Source organism: Hakea prostrata, chromosome 3 (assembly GCF_041222555.1).
Source record: "Hakea prostrata isolate BN-2017 chromosome 3, UWA_Hpros_2, whole genome shotgun sequence".
Classification (NCBI taxonomy): domain Eukaryota; kingdom Viridiplantae; phylum Streptophyta; class Magnoliopsida; order Proteales; family Proteaceae; genus Hakea; species Hakea prostrata.
Genome location: NC_142602.1, coordinates 22,258,945 through 22,278,656, shown reverse-complemented (window position 1 = coordinate 22,278,656; position 19,712 = coordinate 22,258,945). Strand labels below are relative to the sequence as shown.

At 37.4% G+C, this 19,712-nt stretch overlaps 1 protein-coding gene across 1 annotated transcript in view; it reads right to left on the bottom strand.

Annotated features, from left to right (window-relative positions):
• Positions 1 to 19,712, bottom strand: part of BGAL17 (beta-galactosidase 17) — a 72,586-nt gene that overhangs the window by 4,852 nt on the left and 48,022 nt on the right. Inside the window, exons 8-16 of the mRNA XM_089149830.1 lie at positions 18,884 to 18,974; positions 18,690 to 18,807; positions 18,503 to 18,598; positions 18,341 to 18,389; positions 14,689 to 14,867; positions 14,525 to 14,596; positions 8,871 to 9,020; positions 8,045 to 8,095; positions 5,926 to 6,091 (exon numbers count right to left, since the gene is read on the bottom strand). Coding sequence (XP_089005956.1) covers positions 5,926 to 6,091; positions 8,045 to 8,095; positions 8,871 to 9,020; positions 14,525 to 14,596; positions 14,689 to 14,867; positions 18,341 to 18,389; positions 18,503 to 18,598; positions 18,690 to 18,807; positions 18,884 to 18,974 — 972 coding nt within the window. The remainder of the gene's footprint in view (positions 1 to 5,925; positions 6,092 to 8,044; positions 8,096 to 8,870; positions 9,021 to 14,524; positions 14,597 to 14,688; positions 14,868 to 18,340; positions 18,390 to 18,502; positions 18,599 to 18,689; positions 18,808 to 18,883; positions 18,975 to 19,712) is intronic.

Sequence of the window (19,712 nt, the reverse complement as noted above, 5' to 3'; positions counted from 1 at the left end):
ACAAAGCCAGCCGCAGGGTACCCAAGAGGGATCCGATGACTTTACCAAGCCAATTCTCAAACTCAACTCATTCAAAAATCAATAACTGAAAAATTACATGAAAGACTAGGCTATTTTTAGCCTCCACAAACCATCCTAAACTCAACTAATGAATCCCTACCAAATTAGGATCCAAATACTACTAAAATAGGACTTGATTAAAATAGAGCTACTTTTAAGACAAGGTTCCTAAAATTAGGGAACCGGGAACCCTATCCTCACCTCCTAAAAACTCCTACTAACAATCAAATACCAAAATTAACTCAACAACTAGGACAGCAAAATAGAAATAAAAACAGAATTAACTTTCCTAAATTAAAGTGGACTTGATCAACCAATTATGGCTCGATCTAGGATAGGAAAATGACCGTTCTACCCTTGGACAAATTCGGCCCTGGGTGGGCTCCTACTCTCGGATTGGCTTGGACCTTCTTTGGGGCCTGTCAAAGGCTGGTTACATTACATTCGGAAAGATCAAAGAGGCTATGAAAGTGTACATGGAGGATATGGTTTTGGAGAGAGGAATGAGGAAGAGATCTCAATTTTAGACTTTGTTGTTGTTTTTTTATCTATATATTGTAAATACTAACTTCAAAAAGAGAGAGAGATATTACATTACTTTCAAAAGCGGACATGATGGAAGCCAAGTAGATTTCTTCTTTAACTAGAAGGTCTGATAGATTGTTTTGCGAGGATTGCAAAGCGTTACCAAGGGAAAGATTAACCGTACAACATAGATTAGTGGTTTTGGATGCGTGTCTAATGCCACAAACTCATAAAAGATAAAAGGTTAATTATCCTAGGATAAGGTAGTGCAACTTAAAATGTGATTACTTGAAATGTTTCACTAAAAAGGAAATTGGGAATTTGAGGGGGCACCAATAAAATGTGGAATGAGATGGCTACTATATTAGGAAGCTAGCTAAAGATGTCATAGGTGAATCAAAAGGAAAGCTTCATCTTTAGACAGAGACTTGGTGGTGGGATGGTGAGGTTCAACCATTCAAGCAGCCATTAAGAATAAGAAAACCAGTTTATGATATGGCAAAGGACTAAGGATGTAGAGGATCTACAAAGGTATAAGTTGGCAAGAAATGAAGCTAAGAAAATTGTGGGTCAAGCAAGGGAGAAGAAGCATTTAGTTTTATAATAAGCTAGGCATGAAGGAAGGGGGAAAAAACAATTTATAAGATTGTTAAAATAAGGGATAGGAAGAGAATAGATCTAGACCATGTTAGATATATTAAAAGTGAAGATGGTAAAGTACTAGTACGTGATAAGGACATCAATAAGAGATGGGAAATTTATTTCTCTTGTCTACTAAATGCATGTACTTCAAGTATTTGTGATTCAAAAGATTACATCATTTGCCATGGAACCGATTTTCGAACATATATATGGAGAATTTCGATGTCTGAAGTAAAAGAAGCTCTAAGGAGGATGAAAGTAGGCACGGCGCAAGGTCATCATGAAATCTCAATAGAAATTATGGAAGAGCTCAGGAACCTTAGTTGACCAAGTTGTTTAATAAGATTATGAGCACAAGGAAAATGCCAGATGAATGGAGGAAAAGCATCATGGTTTCAATTTACAAAAATGAAGGAAATATTCAAAGTTGTAATAACTATAAAAGCAACAAACTAATGAGTCATACTATGAAATTATGGGAGAGAGCAATTGAAACCCGTTTAAGAGTTGAGACAAGTAACACTATTACGGAGAACTAATTTGGCTTTATGCTAGGCATATCTAAAAGAAGCTATTTACCTTATTAGAGACTTTTAGAAGGTACAAAGAGTGTAGGAAAGATCTACATATGGTCTTTTGACCTAGAAAAAAACTTATGATAGTCCCTAGAGTATTAATTTGGCAAGTACTAGAGAAAAGAAATGTCACAAATAAATGTGTAGACATAGTTAAAGATATGCATGATGGTTAAGTGACAAGTGTGGGGGGCAGCAAGGTTGTCAATTCCAAATTACAGTTGGGCTACATCAAGGATGAATTTTAAGCCCATATTTATTTGCATGTATAATGGATGAATTAACCAAAGACTTTCAAGATGAGGTTCCTACGTGTATACTTTTACTGATGATATTGTTTTGATAGATGAGACACAAGTAGGGATCAAGAGAGCAACTTTGGGTTCAAAAGGCTTTCAACTAAATAGAACGAAGACAGAATATCTAGTAACTTTGGTCATGATTGGGTGGATGATAAGGTAGTGAAACTTGATGAGAAGGAGATCCCAAAAAGCAATTATTTTAGGTACCTTAGCTCATTCATATCATAAATAAAAAAGGTGAAATAGAGGATAATTTTTACCAAGGAATTTAAATAGGGGGGATGAAGTGGAGAGGTGCATCTGAGATCTCATGTGATCAACATATTCCTTTAAAATTCAAAGAAAAGTTCTATAGAACCGTCATACAACTCGCTATAATGTATGGTGTAGAGTGTTGGGCTGTTAAGAAGCATCATATAGAATCATAGATAAACTCAATGTAGTAAAAATGAGGATGCTAAGATGGATGAGTAGAAAAATTAGGAAAGATAAGACAAGAACTAGGCTTTCCAAGCCCAATTAAAGCAATCCTTAACTAGTGTGCTCTTAGAGCCCTCTCGATCGAGCCGGGAAATAGAGGCATCAAAGAATCGATTATGATAAAGTGCTTTGCTTCATGGAAGTTGATTCCTAATATATGTCATTAACCGGGCTTCGACAAGCAATAGATCAATGGAAGACAAACCCCTTTCTTTGCAATCAGGCGATCTCCTAAGAAGACTTAACCCTGGCGCATACCCTTATGAGAGGATCAATTTCCAAACTCACGAGTAATCAACTAATCATATTAGAGCCACTCTGGGAGTAGCTCCAATGAATGCTAAGCCAGGAGAAGGTATTTTAAGGTGGCATGGCCACGTCCAACAACAACAACAACAACAACAACAATAAGCCTTGTCCCAACTAAATGGGGTCGGCCGACTTGCCCTCCAACGCTCGTTCGAGCCTGCAGATCAGCCTGCTATACATATCCTTTCTCACCACTTCTCCTAGGTTACTTGGTACCCCGCTCTTTGTCCTTCTATGGATTTCCTTCTCCGGGGAGCTTTATAGGTCTCCGTTGCGGGGTCCCCTCACGCTTTCTGTTATCCTTATGGGGACTCCCGCCACTCTATATGTCGTTTTTTTTTCTCCTGTTTTGCCACTCTCCATCTTGCTCCTCTTTCGCCTGTTTTCTTGTTCTTTCGCCCTCGCCGTCTCTGCTGGTCGCTCCTTTTTTCCTTTGCTTTGGTCGCCGATCCTGCCCGGTGCCTCTCCCTTCTCCCCCTTTTTTTCTTTGGCCTCTCTTCCTCCCTCTTTCTTTGTTGACCTGGTACCTCTCGCTCGGGTCTCTTTTCGTCGTTCCCCCTCTCTCTCCGTCTGCTGTTACCTTTTCTCTTTGTCTCTGTTTGCCTTTTGTTCCGCTAATCTCCTGTTCTTTGGTATTATCCCCTGGGTCTCTCTCCCTTCATCCGCTCCGGGGACCTCATCTTGTGTCTTTGGTTAATTCATCCATTACCTGCTGTATGGGCTTGTTGACCCTTGTGTGCCCCGTTTCGGTTCTTTTTGTCCCCCCGTTCCCTAGTCCCGACCATCATCATTCCTTCTATTCTATTTTTACTTGCCCTTCTTTTCTCGTACTTGCCTTCGCTCTGGGCTCTTCTGCTTTTTCTGGTCTTCCTTGGTCTTTCCTCTTCTCTCCTTTCCATGTCTCCTTTGTTGCCTCCGTTGTGTCTTCCCGGCTCCCTTGGTTCTCCGCGTGTTGTGTCTCCGGGTTTCATTTTCTCTCCCATATTTCATCGTTGGCTCATCATTTTGCCCCTATGTTTTCACTTTGATATCTCCTTTATTTTTGTATTGGCCCCACTTCTCCTCCAATCATCGGCTTTTCCCGTGCTCTCTTTTAACAACTTAGTCACCAAACTAGTCCATGGGTTCCTGTCTTACATAATTCTTGGGTTTCATCGGGCCTTGTGTCTTGCCGGTTTCATCCTCCTTAAGCTTCTTTTACTTCGGACATCGAAATTCTACGGTATGTTCGGCTTGGTGCCTTGGTGAAAAGTGTAATCGTCCGAAACATAAGATAACTTTAAATGCCCCTATACGGAGAAAGCAGTTTAATCCAAATTGAAGGAATTAGAAGAACTAGGGGCAGACCTAAGATAACCTTAAGAGAAGGGGTGAAAAAGGACATGCATAACTTAGGCCTTGTATCTAGTATTGCCTCAAACAGAGATGATTGGAAGAGAAGAATCCATGTAGCCAACCCCATTTAGTTGGTATAAGGCTGCTTGTTGTTGTTGTTGTGGGCAGTCCTAGGCATGCCCAATTTGATCTAATTAGAATCAAAGTTTTATTGGGACTCTAGTCTTAATCTTATTTTGTTAATTGAGTCAGTCCTTGTTAAGTAAGAGTCATAGTCTAGTTAGGAGTTCTATTTAAAGTGGGATTCCTTTATTTGTTGTCCAAATGTCACAAGGAATCTAGTCCTACTCTTATTGTGTAATTTGGATCATCTGGTTGAGATAAGGAAGACTCCTAATTGGATTAGAAGTCCTATTATTTTAGTAATTCTTAACTCTTTTGCTTTCAAAGTTTGAGCAAATATGAGTCCTTTTCAATGTAGGTTACAAATACAGCCTTATACATGTAACCAGATCAGTTTACGTTGAATAAAATTTGATTGTAAGGAGAATTTTAGTGGAGTTTCAAGAAGTCCCAAGGCAGGAAACCTTGAGGCAGCCTGGTGATTGCATTTCTTTTATTTAATTGCCTCTTCCCCAAGCCCTAAACTGTTAAGCAAATATCCCCCACCCTTCCCCCTCTCTTCTCCCCCCCATCACTCCCAACCTAAACCATCTCCCCCATCCCTATGGCACTCTTCTTCCCTAAAGCCCTAACCCTTTTATCTCCCCAGCCCCTCCACCAAATCCCACCCCCTTTTGGAATCCTCACCCCCTCCCCCTCCTTAACACCCATTCCCAAACCTAACCCTAATCTATTGTTTCGTCTTCCCCTACACCCCTAATTCCCATATCACCCTCCTTTTCTCTTTGAATTTTCAGACTTTTCTAAGGACCCAAAATGCAAGGTAAAATCTATGTCAATCTGACCATTAGATCTGTTCCAAACTTTAGGAACCTTATCCCCCTAACCCTAGCAACCTTCCATACCAATTTCAGCCCTATTGGACCAACCAAACCATGGTCTATGCCCTAATTCTTTTTGCTGCCCAAAATTCCCAAACCCTGTTCTAAACCCTAATTCCCTGCAGCCCTAGATTTTCAAACCCTGAAACCCCTAAACAGCCCTAAATCCCTAGCTGTGGGGTTTTAGAAACCCGAATCATGGAGATAAATCTCTGTTTGTAAACCAGGTTGTCCACATGGACTTAGAATTTTGTCTCTTTGGTTGAAAATGCATCACCTCCCTCTAAAAAGCAAAAATAACAAGATTTCCAGCACCAACGTAAAAGGACTTAGTTATTAATCTGGACTTTCTAATATTATTTGGGAGGTGGGAAGTAGGGAGCATTAACTGCATAATTCTATCGCTTTGAGGAAAAAGAAGTTCTAGTTTTCATTACTCCTTTTTCCACAAGTATCAACATCTTAAAGTTTTATGTTTTCTCACTATCACATGGAGATTCTTAATCACGAAAAGTCGAAAAGCAAAAACAAGTAATACCATACAATGTTATGGAAAAAGTAATAGTATGAGCCTAAAAGTTTAATAAGTTTAGCTCCCCAAAAGAATATTATGCTTATGTACAGTTCAATTATTCCACCTTACGAAATATATATTTTCATTTTTCGGAGTATGAGTTGTGATTGTGAACATACTATGGTGATGCTTTAATTTCTTCTGGAGAACTTTAGTGGTTCTTTGATCTTCCACTTGCAGAATTGGATTGACTTCCAGCAGCTTATTCAGATTGTGTAGGGGAATCAAAAACATCTTCCATCCATAAAGAATAAATCCATCTAGAATAACAGATGACAAAATACCCTGTAAAGAAAGCAAAAAAACCATCCATCTGAAGGGAATAAGTAGTTGACTCAAATCACTCGATTTAAACCTTGTTGCAACCAGTTGAAGCGAAATGAATCAGATCACAATATTCTAACGTCGACAACTTGAAGTGAAAAAAGGATAAAAATGCATTTCCTGAGTTGAACCCAAAAATTTTACTGATTGAAAGTAATCACTCTGGTTTTGTCATATGCTTTTGCAACTCTGAGAAGCACAAATACAATTTTCAATTATGGCTATAGATTGAACATGCAGAGAACTATCTTCAAAAATGAATTATTGTCCTTAAACATGTAAGTTCCAACCAACACATTACAGAAAATTTAGAATATCATTAGTGAAATACTGTGTATAAGGTCAATGAGGAATGCTTTCTAGCTCCAACCAAAGCAGCAAAAGACTTGAAGAGGCATGAAAAGTGGAAAGGCAAGTGAGAAGATGAGAACGGAAAAGGAGAAGAAAACAAGCTAAGAGAAAGGTTTTGGAAGAAACGTGTTTGTAAGAGTGTGTTTAGTAATCCTTTTACATGAACTAACACAAAAGTCCCATTACACATATAAGCAACTTTAGGCTATTTCCTAAGAAAGAAGTTCACTTGGGTTATGATTCTACGGCAAGTAGACCATTATTTTGCCCAGGAGAATCTGGATCAAGGAGTAACATATATTTTCTTTGTCAACCTAGTAACTGGTTGACTGATACCTTCACTGAAGGGCTTAGTAGCAAGGTGTTCTATTCTGTTTTATGCAAGTTGGGCATGTGCTTTACATATGGACAAACTTGAGGGGGAGTGTTGCAATTTAGCAGTTTGAGTACTAGTTTAGGTACTATCTATTACGGGTATACTAGTAAATTTAGTCTAAATAAAGCTTGGCTGTGATCCCAAGGGACAAAAACAATTATTCCAGCGATCATTTTCATCACTTGCTGTGTCATCCCATAATCTTGAGCTAGTGTCTAAAACATGGTTGTCAAGGGCGGCAAGGCGACCAAAGCGGTTGGGGCTTTTGCCTAGGCGATTAGTCGACAAAACGGCATCTAGGCCGCAATAAGACAACCAAAGTGGTTGGATCAAAATTTTTCAATACAACTATTTTTAAACTAATTTTCAATACAATTACTTTCTATAATAAGTTAAACAAACATTCAATAATCACATTCATCCGGAAAAAAAACAAGCATTCAAGAATGAATGAATAATTTTCGAATCGGAATCGGAATTGATATATCCCTTTTTTCCACTTTTTTTACCCAACATGATAAATTAATAGATCTCATTATTCCGATTTTCAAGTTATTATCCAATTAATGATTCATTGATTCTCGATGTTGAGTATGGCTCATGCTTCACATTCTATTGCCAACGGACACAGGGGTCCCGCTCCCCGGTAAGCGGGTTGGGGTGTGGGGGCAGCGCCCCTGAGGCCTGTAGAGGTCCTATGTCCTCGGAGTTCCTTTGCAATTTGTGCCTCGATTCCGAAATGACTAACTATTAAATTTATATACAACTTCGTAGAATAAAGTTTGATTTGAAAATAAAATTAAGAAAAAAATATTATGTATAAAATGTAATAAAAGCAGCTACTTTAACATCTAAGCGGCAATAAGGCGCACAAGGCGACAAAGTTGTGCGCCTAGGCGGAAAAAAGGGTAACATAGCAAATCAATTTAGCAGTTCAAAACAAGGCGGTTGAAAAACTGCCTTGTTGCCTAGGCGAACACTTTGACAACCCTGGTCTAAAAAAATTCAATATGAATTTTACTGTTGGAACAGTTATAGTTTAACTTTTCCAAGAATGGTATTAATCATGGCCAAATTGCATATAAAACTTATCTAGCAAAAAGAAACACTTCATCCAAAAGATGGACAAACCTTATCAACATTAAATATTTAAGACAGCTAAAAAAGCAGTGGCGCAGGAATTTCACCTTCTGGTCATATAAATATGGTCCATAATTCACCCGCCCCATGTTTTCAACCTATCAACATAACAAAGAAAGAAGAGCATATAAAAGATGCTCTGTTCAAAAATATAGAACTACAGTTAATATATAATTATGTAACTTTATTGCAGATGTAAATAGATTGCATCTTCAGGTTCATTGATTCAATATATTCTGATTTTCCAAATACCATTCAGTGCAATTGAGATTTTTCTACTATTTTAATCATAAACATGTTGTACTTGAAAACATAAAGAACAAAAACAGAAATACAAAGGAACCAGGCAGCCTCACCATGAATAAATGAAGCACACCTCTAGCTAATTTGGACCATTTAAAAAAAAAGCAACCATATGAAAAGAGATATATCCCTTGTATTGTAACAGTTTCATGAATTTAACTTTCAATTCGTTGTATTGAACTTAGGAAACATAAACAGCGATACGTGAAATGCAAAAGACTGACAAAGATTTGTACTGTAACAGTTCTATGAATGGGAATCAGTTGTCATTTTACCAAGGGGAAAACCATTTATGAAAGAACCAAAAAAAGGTGCTCAATCACAAGCCCAGATAAGACTACTCCATTCTACTTGAAAATGCATTAAGGTTCTTGTTGAGATCTCTGCAATAGCATTTTATCACTTTATACATAAGGGTTCTATATGATTTCACTCCTTCTGTTTCATTCTTGTTCATGAGCTCAGCATACATTAATGACATCATTTCTGATCAAACTATATAATTAATCATAGTTCAGTTAAAACCTTAAGTAAGCTGGATATAGATTAAATGATCTGAAGATAGCATACCAGAAGAAATAAGCTTATGTTAGATGGACATTCAATATAGGGAAGGCCAACTGCTCTGTTCGACCATCTTTCAATTGTACCAACATATTTTGGACTTTTTCCATCATTGTTGGATGGGCATGAAGCAAACACTTGGGCTCTGTCATGTACCTGCAAGTATATTACTGAAAGATGTCAAGTTCCAACTGATCATTGTAAAAACTGAACTGGGTGGGGCAAGAAGGCAATTATAATTGCTAAGTGCTAAGTAAATTAACTACAGATTAATGAGGGTGGTTGGAGTATTGTGCTTGAACATCAATTAGTGGAACATTTTGACACACGGAACTCCAGCAGTATCAAATAGATACGCATAACAAACTACGAAAATACAAAGACAAGGGACTGAAGATGGTAAACCCAGAAAATCACTGCCCTGAAGAATCCTTGCCATCTTGCAAAACTTTGAAACGGTATAATATTGAATACTAGCATTGACAAAGAGTTCGCTGAATCCATGTGGAGTCCAAATATGAAACCACATGACAGCAACATGAATATATGATGAATGCACAAGAATAGAATAACAACAAATCAAGGTTTTAGCAGTTTCCATGTCAAGTAGTGGGCTGATAGACGTTCTCAACATGATAGCATCTTGAATCTACAAAGCCTTGAGGATCTCTATAACCCATCCAATATGAAAACAAAACATAAGGAAGACTAGTAATTAACTGTTGACCCTATTACGATAAAGCCAAAGTACACAATCTCTTTGCTCTTGGAATTCCTAGGTCATTTGCAGGTTTTGCAGCTAAAACATAATGAATCTCCAAAGTTTTGGTTTTTAACATGATAGAATAGAAATATGAATAAAAAAAAAAGGAGAGAATGGAGATGAAATAGGAACCTAGAGGAATTCAGGAAGGTGGAAAGAAAGGACAAGAGAAAAATAAAGAGAGGCTGAAAGTTTTTAAAAGTTTGTCCCAGACAAACAGATCCAGAGAAGAGAAAAATAAAGAGGTTGAATGTTTTTAACAATTTGTCCCAGCCCAATAGATCCCTATACCTCATTAACATTCTTACAAAAATTTCAGTGCTAAACTAAGTCTTGACCTGATGCAAAACCAAGATTTGAGACCTTGATTGATATAAACCCAAGTTCTTTTTCCATATGAATAAAATGAGGAATACTACTGATGGATAGAGAGAAGATTCGTTCACCACATAATATGTGCAAGGTCAAGTTTTGAGTTTTTAATATCTATTCATGGCATATGATAAGGTGAACTGCTAAATTTCTAATATCCAACCTGTCAGCTAGTTCTTCAGGTCCAAATAACTTACCAGTTGCCTTTTGCAAAGGCAAGCACTCTTGCACCCTTAAACCTTCTCCAACATATCCTATTGCGATTTATTTTCAGACTCCCATCTTCCTTCCATGCATCGTTCTTTTTTGCTTTCCCTGTCCACCACTAGGATTCCTAAATTCCATCAGGAGGCGCTTTCTCATCCTGGGTCAAAACTTGCAATGGACGTTAAGATGGATGTCTTGTCATCCCCTCAGACATGAGCTCCAGTGCATTTAGCTCCTGGTAAAGACCTAGTTTATTGTCAGCAGGTCTATCAGTTAAATATCTTCTAGATGGCTCAGTTGAACATCTTAAGGCATGACTGATTGCTAAGGATTATACTCAGACCTTTGGTCTGTACTATTTTCAAACATTCTCCCCTGTGGCTCAAACTGAATACTCAGACCCATCCAGAAGATATTTGACTGTATACACCCACCAGCAACAAACAAATCTTTAGGAGGAGGTAAATCCAAAAACCCAGAAATCGAAAGAGAGCATGAAGGGATAAGTGGAGGCTTTATATAAAAAAGGAGAAAATCTAGATTTAGGAACTTTCCTAAAACTGGTTACATGCAGAAAAATGGAAACTAATACTATTCACGTACAGTAGACTTGTTTGACACTCAAGCTACAAAAGAGAGAAACAAAAATAGAAACATATATGTGCATGACCCATGTGCACGCCAAACACACACAAGGATCATGTACCCCTTTTATATAGCATCCATTAACAAGCTTGTATTATTTTCTTCCCTTTTTCCCCTTAGGCAACCTAATGTGTGGGGGTATTTCTGTAAATTGTCCTTTTATAAGTAACTGTGCGAATATAGCAGACAGAAATTGATTTTCTCATGAGATATTATTACAGCACATTCTCCTCCTCCTTCCTCTCATCCTCCACTTTCCTCTTCTATTTCTTGCTCTCTTCCATTAATTTATACTTTGTTAGAAAACAAGCATTAAATAATCAAAACAGCAGCTGAACTTGAACAAAGAAAAGAGAGAAGAAGAAGAAGAGAAGAGAGATAAAGAACTAGTAGAAGAGGCTTGTGATTCTTGCTTAAGAGTCTAGAATCACAGAGCCTTTTATTTATAGCTTCTAATGAATCTAATACAACTTGAGAGACAAGTAATTGTCCTCTAGAAAAAGGAAACAAAAAATTACAACTTTAGTAACTTCCTAGCTCCTAAAATAGAAAATTCTGAAAATAGAAACTACCACCAAAATAGAAACTATGCTTTCTAAAAACTCCCAAAACTTATGTAGCAAGACTCCTACATTAGAAATAGAAACTATGCAGTTTTTACTGTTCACGTGAATAGTAACACAGTTGTTACTATTCACGTGAACAGTAACATACTAACATGAACAGTAAAATAGTCCAGACTTGCATATACTTCAACACTCCCCCTCAAACTGGAGTGTAAACAAAGAAAACTTCAGCTTTCACAATAAGAATAAACTTGAAAGGTAGCACCAAGTTAACTGTTCACGTGAACAGTAACATACTAACATGAACAGTAAAATAGTCCAGACTTGCATATACTTCAACAATCCCCCTCAAGCTGGAGTGTACACAAAGAAAACTTCAGCTTGCACAATAAGAATAGACTTGAAAGGTAGAACCAATCTTGAATCGTGTAGCAATGGCAGATGTCAATAAACACTGAGAAAACTTCACCCAGGAGATAATCAACACCAACTTAAAAAAAAAAAAAACTTTAATTCTTCATGTCAATAGAACCATCCAATAATAAGAACAATCGACAATGTTGAAGACGAACAAAGTCCATAAGTATAACAGGATCAAAGATACTATCCATATAATGCCGGTAGTAGGAGAAATATCCACACTAAATCTTCAAAATTGCAACTCCAATGTCCATAAGTATAGCAAGATCAAAGACACCATCCAAATAATGCTGGTAGTAAGGAGAAATATCCATACTAAATCTTCAAAATTACAACTCCAATGTCCATATAAATGCTTCCCAAGAAGGCAAGTAATAGGCATAGTATAGGAAGGTAAAAGGCAATATTGATTACTGTGGACCAAGTAGGTAGGTAAAAGACAGTATAGGTTATTGTGGACCAAGTAGGTAAGGTAGTATGGGCTACTATGGACCAAGTAGGTAAGGTAGTATGGGTTACTATGGACCAAATAAATAAGGTAAAAGACAGTATGGGTTACTGCGGACCAAGTAGGTAAGGTAAAGACAGTATGGGTTACTGCGGACCAAGTAGGTAAGGTAAAAGACAAGTATGAGTTCTTGTGGACCAAATAAATAAGGTAAAAGACAATATGGGTTACTGCGGACCAAGTAGGTAAGGTAAAAGACAGTATGGGTTACTACGGACCAAGTACGTAAGGTAGTATGGGTTACTACGGACCAAGTAGTTAGGTAAAGGACAATATAGGGAAAGACATGTAATGATATCGTTGTAGAATGCCATAAGTTGAGGACAAAGATCTTCACAAATAATATCCATCAGTACATCTTGAGTAGATATAGAATCAGGTACCATTCTCCCCCTCACGTGTAGCATTACACGTGGACAATTAATGATGACCAGTGACAAGCATCTTAAAGTATGAACACAAAAGAAACCCAAGAAGGAAAAGTAGTAGCCACAGAGCAGTGTATTATTCACCAATAAAGTTGATCAAGTAGCAAAAAATTGTCTCACAGGACAAAGTCTTGTGCACCAAGGGGGGAAAAAAATTCTGGACCACCGCTAACCCTTAGGCAGGAGCAAATTAGATCAGGAAAAAAAATATTGAACCAGCTTGGAATCTCAAAATTGCAGTAGTCGTTGCAGCAATCCACTCGGAAGAAGTGCAATAACGTTGCGCTGCAGTAGCAGATAATATCAGATCTCGAACCATAGCAGCAAACTTCTGCTAGATTTAAAACTTTAAAAGATCTCGATATGAAGGAAAAATAGTCCTCTAGGTCTTTGTAGAAGTATTAGATAAAAAAAAGGCTAAACTTGATTCTGAAATAAACAACGGAAGAAGTAGTAAAGCAAAAAGGTAGCAGCAGAATTTTTCAGAAGAGAGAAATTCAATGAAACAGGGGTACTAGTATACGACTTGCAACTAAACTTATAGCACAAACAATGGAAGACAATACTTAGGTCTTGCAATCCGAATTATGGGCATATCTTTGCAAGAATCAAGAGGAATCCCAAGACATCAGTATAGTGTAGATTGAACTTCAGATTTGCACACAAAAAAAGGGTAGTAGCAGCCTTAATTGAATCAAATAGGTAGACATATCCCCAAAATGCTTAGGGCCTTTTTGTAGTATTAATACATAGATACTTGGTGCTTCAAAAGTTAAAGAAGAAGGACAGCCATGCACAATTATTGCAGCGAAGGTTGAGGCTGCCCTAGATAAGAAAAAGGAAAAAAAAGAAGAAGAAAAAAACTAGGCAGCCAAGAGAGAGAAAACGGTCCCTAAGTTGATTAAACTTGCTCTGATACCATGTTAGAAAACAAGCATTAAATAATCAAAACAGCAGCTGAACTTGAACAAAGAAAAGAGAGAAGAAGAAGAAGAAGAGAAGAGAGATGAAGAACTAGTAGAAGAGGCTTGTGATTCTTGCTTAAGAGTCTAGAATCACAGAGCCCTTTTATTTATAGCTTCTAATGAATCTAATACAACTTGAGAGACAAGTTATTGTCCTCTAGAAAAAGGAAACAAAAAATTACAACTTTAGTAACTTCCTAGCTCCTAAAATAGAAAATTCTGAAAATAGAAACTACCACCAAAATAGAAACTATGCTTTCTAAAAACTCCCAAAACTTATGTAGCAAGACTGCTACATTAGAAATAGAAACTATGCAGTTTTTACTGTTCACGTGAATAGTAACACAGTTTTTACTGTTCACGTGAACAGTAAATATTGTTCACGTGAACAATAACATACTAACATGAACAGTAAAATAGTCCAGACTTGCATATACTTCAACATACTTGAAATACAGTGAATGTCTGTCTCAATATGCATGAAACAATGTAACCTCTCAAGAATGGTAGAACTTGAGTCCAAACCATAGTCAAGTTTGAGCTGCACTCAGTCCATCAGCTAACCAGGGATTGGCCCTCATTCAATAATTTTAGGGTTAAGTATAGAGTTGGGCTAGCAGCACTAGCTGCTGTATCAAGCATCTTTGTGGACAATGTTTAAAGTGGGGCCCCAGCCTTAATCAGGCATCAGTAGAAAGGAAGATACTAAATAAATCTCAAAAGAAAACAAGAAATCATGCAATTAAATCACGTAAAAGTGATAGAAACAGAGTTAAAGAGGGTTACCTTTGCTATAGAAAGAATGCTTCCATTTTCTTTCACTGGATATTCAGCTACATACATCAAAAATCCAAACAACTGGACATACATTTAGCAGAACTTTTTGTTAAGATATTTGAACTTGAGAAGTCAAATTTTCTCCAAAAGAAATGTCAAATTTGCATGTTTACCTGACCAACTGATTCCATGGGAAGTGGATTTTCAGATTTAATCATGTGAGAAGCATCAAGTACGTCAAACAGAGGTGCAACCTTTCGCATTTTGATGTGCCCATATCCCATCCTTATATTATTTGAAGGAATTGGTGGAAGAGATACTGAACTATATCTCTGTATAACCCTCCTTATGGCTGAAACCAGTAACAAGTTGATTAGTAAGTAGCAACTCATTTTGTTGTAAACACCAAATCACTCTCAAGAGCTCCTAAGAAAAACAACGGTGATGTAAAGTAAGCCATATACTAACTGTAATGGCCCAATGGCAGAAAAAATATTGGAGCACATCAGAAGATTCTTGCCTATAGAATTGTTTGAAGCATAATCTGTGGTTCGAGAACTCGATCTCCGCAATCATCTTGGTGGGCCAAAAGATGGAGATCTCATGAGATTTTGGCCAGATCTAGGCGAGTTGGAGGAAAGTTTTCCCCCCATCCCACCCCAACTAGGTGGCCCATCTTGGTGACTTTTAAGGGTCCTTTGGGGATGGAAATTGCTGCCCAGCCTATTTTAGGTCTTTTAAACACATTGAAGGCCTCAAATTGATTTAAAAGCAACTGTAAATATAAGTTTTACTTTGACTCTAAGTTTGAAACTGTTGCATTGAAGAAGTGAAGATGCAGACTCATAAAACCTATTATACACGTCATTTACTTGATATATATGAACACATTAAGGTTCAAACCAGAACAACTATGTTATATTGTATATTGCACATGTTCATCTTCATCATTAATATTTAAATTAGTATGCTAACATGACAAGATGGGCATAGTTATAAATTACACCACAAGAGTACAAGACTATAAACACTAAGCAGCTCCTCTTCAATCTTTGCTATAGATGTTGTAGGAGTGTCATTGATTTAGTCTAGTAGGTACTGTAGCCTCAGGTGAATGAGGACTAGAAAGCCAAGATCCTTAGATGAATAACAGAATAACAGTGAGAAACTAGGGTTTAAGAGATCTTGACGAAGACTGGGTTAAGCTTCTTTTTAGGACCAAAACAGAATTATAAAACTGATTTTGGACTCTCAACTAGGTCCACTGTCCTGGACTGTTTTGTATAACGTAATGCTGATTTGAATCCCTCAATTCTTGGTCTTTGGAGCTCTTGGGTGGGTGTAACAGGACTTGTTTTGGGGTTTTTAGGGCTTTCAGGTGAGGTCTAACAGGGACTGCTTTAGGGTTATAATGTTAAGGTTCTAGAAGGGAAACTCAGCACTTGAGGAGCTAGGGTTTTGAAGATCTAGGGCTTGAATTACAGTTTCAGAATTAGGAGTTTAGGTTTAAGGTTTGGGAATCTAGAGAAACACGGATTTAAAGAATTAGTGGAGCAAAAAGGGCTGAGGCAGGGATCGAGTGTCAGTGGTTGTAGAGGGATTATGGACCTGCAAGGAGGAAGAATTCTACTGGGGTTTTAAGAATTATGCATTATAGGGTTTATGGAGAAAAGAAAGGCCAAACAGGGTAGAGTTTGCAGAAACAACAATTTTTAAATAGGGAAGGTGAACAGAATAATGCTGACTAGTTACTTACCTGTAACCAAATCTGGTAATGGTTGAGATGAAGATGGGCTGATCTAGACAGGCTGTAACCACTGCCGAAGAGAAAACTTTCAGTTTGAAACCCTAGACCGCTTACTTCATCACACGTAGGTACCTTACCACTGATAAGAATCTCTTCTAGCACATTGCTCTTATGCACTCTTTATTGATTGTATTCTGAAATTTCAGTTTTATTACACACAAAGGCCTTGTGTTTATAGCCTTTGTACTGACTTTCCTGGTTGTACTCAACATAGACTCTAACTTGAATTTAAATAGGACTACTATTGCTAACCTATATATGACTTAATACTTGCAATTGCTTTTTCATCAATATAAGGCCACGAATGTGTTTAGATGGCCTAAAATAGGCTGGACACAATTTCAGTCCCAAAAGACCCTTAAAAGTCACCAAGATGGGCCTCTGAGTTGGGATGAGATGGGAAGAAAATTTTCCTCCAACTTGTCGAGATCTCAAATTTTTAGCTCACTAAGATCGAATTCTCAAACCATCCCTTCTGGAAGATGTATATATGGAGCAACCTCCTGGGTATTTTGCTCAAGGGGAGTCGTCAAGCGAGGTGTTCTGAGTTAGACCAAGAATTGAGGGATTGACCATCCCTCAACTAGGGTTTAAGAGATCTTGACGAAGACTGGGTTAAGCTTCTTTTTAGGACCAAAACAGAATTATGAAACTGATTTTGGACTCTCAACTAGGTCCACTGTCCCTGACTGTTTTGTATAACATAATGCTGATTTGAATCCCTCAATTCTTGGTCTTTGGAGCTCTTGGGTGGGCACAATCTTCAAACCATCCCATTAATTTCCTGTCAGAAGTTCTGATTTCACAAGTGTGATATCGTGACAGGAAAGCAGCGGGTGAGGCATTGAAAATAGACCGAGAACCACTCAAAAAATGACCCAGACCCGTCATGTCCATAGAGGGTGGGAAAGAAATGGGTGAGGCATAGAGAAGAGGCATACATCCTGATCCATCAAGTCCCGAGGGATCAGAGACATGTTATAGTCCATATTAATGCATTCATGAGTTTAGTGTGAGTTTCTTATACGCATGACTTAGTTATGAATGTGATGTAATCCTTCTCACTGGGATAGTTAAGCTCACCCTATCATTACCATGTCATACAAAGCCTGATCATATCCACTACTGATGCATTTTTGGAGATCAAGGGACTTATATCCATCCCTATTGACCGATAATGATAATGATACTGGAATAACAGATATTCTACTGATGCATTTTTGGAGATCAAGGGACTTATATCCATCCTTTCAGGAATGATGCAATATGATACAGTAATTAGAAAGTAGTCGGCGGAGATTCAGATACAATGTCAGTAAGCTATTGTCTCAATGAATGTGTAGTCAGACAGTGGATGATATAGTTGTGAAATGTAAGTTTGGCAACGATGAAATGGTGAAGACATTTATTGCATCGTTGATATTTATGTCTTAGAGATTATGGTGCCACCAAAGCCAAACATAGTAAATTGTTTACGATGTTTAGTATTCCATTGTAGTATTTATGATTATGAATTTCAGTAGTCTGCAGCTTAATGCATGGCTTAAATGATCAGCTGTTATTAAACTGCAGTCCAAGGAACAGCTCCATACCTTTAACCCAGATTTGGTGGTGCTAAAGCCTACAGGTGAAGTCCATTCGATCGATAATCCATAGAGTAAAGGCTTCCCTTTTCAATCACTAATCAAGGATAAAATTTACCACTCGACTTTGTGCCATGGTAATTTCCTTTTGAAACTCTCAGAATATATTAAATGTTCATCAAGTGAATGCATTCAAATTTCAATCGGAATGAACAAGTACCAACTCTCCATAATACTGCTGAAGGCCATGATAATTACCAAATCACTATGTTAACTATGACTAATTCCCCAGAGCAGTAATCACCCCTTCCAAAGGATTATTTCTTAATGGCAAAATAATAAATTTTGCAGAACAATAGAAAATCAATATAACTAAAGTCACTGCATCACTTGATTTCACCAACTCCAAACAAATCAAGAAGCATAGAAAAATACCACTGAATTTTGAATTTTCCACGTCACCAGATTCCTTAATTGGGGCATCCTGGGAAGGATCAAATTCAATAAATTATGCAAAGTTATTGATTCAGAAAAAAGGAAAAGGAAAGGGAAAAAAGAAACATGTCAGAATATCCATAGTGATGCACTGATGCTCACATAATCATAGGAAGTAAGGTCAGCCTTGTAATCGGAATCATCTATACCCGTGTTTGCTCCATTATAAAATCCAAAGTTTGTACCACCGTGTGCCATCTGCAATATTTTAAAAATTCTATGTTATTGTCGCATTTAAAAGCTAAAACAATCACATACAAGAAGAAAACTTGTGATTGTATAGACATACATAAAGCACTGCGGAACCATTTCGAGACAAAATGGCTTCCAAGGCAGATGCTGTAAAACTAGCATCAGTCATTGCCAGCTTCTCTCCCCAGTGAGTTAGCCAGCCAGTATAAAATTCCCTGAAATAACAAGCTTCAGGAACATCAGACTTCCCACCAAACATATACTATAGTAAGAAAAAAGGAAAATACTAACGCTGAAAGAGCGGGTGATCTTCCAGGGGCATTGAACTGCTTCTGCAAATCAAATATAGGCCAAGGAGCATCCCCAGTTGTGAAGTCAACAGCTGCAAATTAGAAAGGATATAGGCATATAGCTTTACTGCAATTATGAAATCATTATTGTGTGTAAACATGCTAAAAAATTATTCTTTGTTTATGCCTTCTACTTTCTCCTTTTTTTCCTTCACAAAAATTAAAAAGGATATTATTCAATTAATGAAAGAGATATCAGATAATATTTTTCTTTTATTTGTTCAATAAGTAAGCTAGAATCTGTGGATAAAAAGGAGGCATAACCCAGAACTTTTATAGGGTCCTAGAAGTAGTTTGCGGAAGGTAATAAATATCAGCATTTTAGAATTTTTTTGCATTAAAGTGGCTATTATACTCAAAGCCACATCTTAACACTGTCATAGTTTTTACCATCACACTTAGCAAACACCATTATTAGTAGATCCATGTCATGTGTATGTCTATTTTACAATGGTACTACTAGAAATATTTGTTAAGACCATAGTGTTCTTACATTATTAGATCTGTTTTGTTCCACCCATCACAATGTTATAATATGCTCTCCTTTTTTTTTGCAGGGCCAGGGGGGTGAAGAAGAGGAAACTTTATATGACTGTCACTCAACCAGCTATAATGTATGGTGTGAAATGTCAAGCAGTTAAAAAGTGTCATATAAATCAATTATGTGAAGCAGTGATGAGGATCTTAAGATGGATATGTGGCAAAACCAGGATGGATAAATTAACTAGACCTGGGTGGGAGCAGCTCCAATTAATGATTAACCTTAGAGA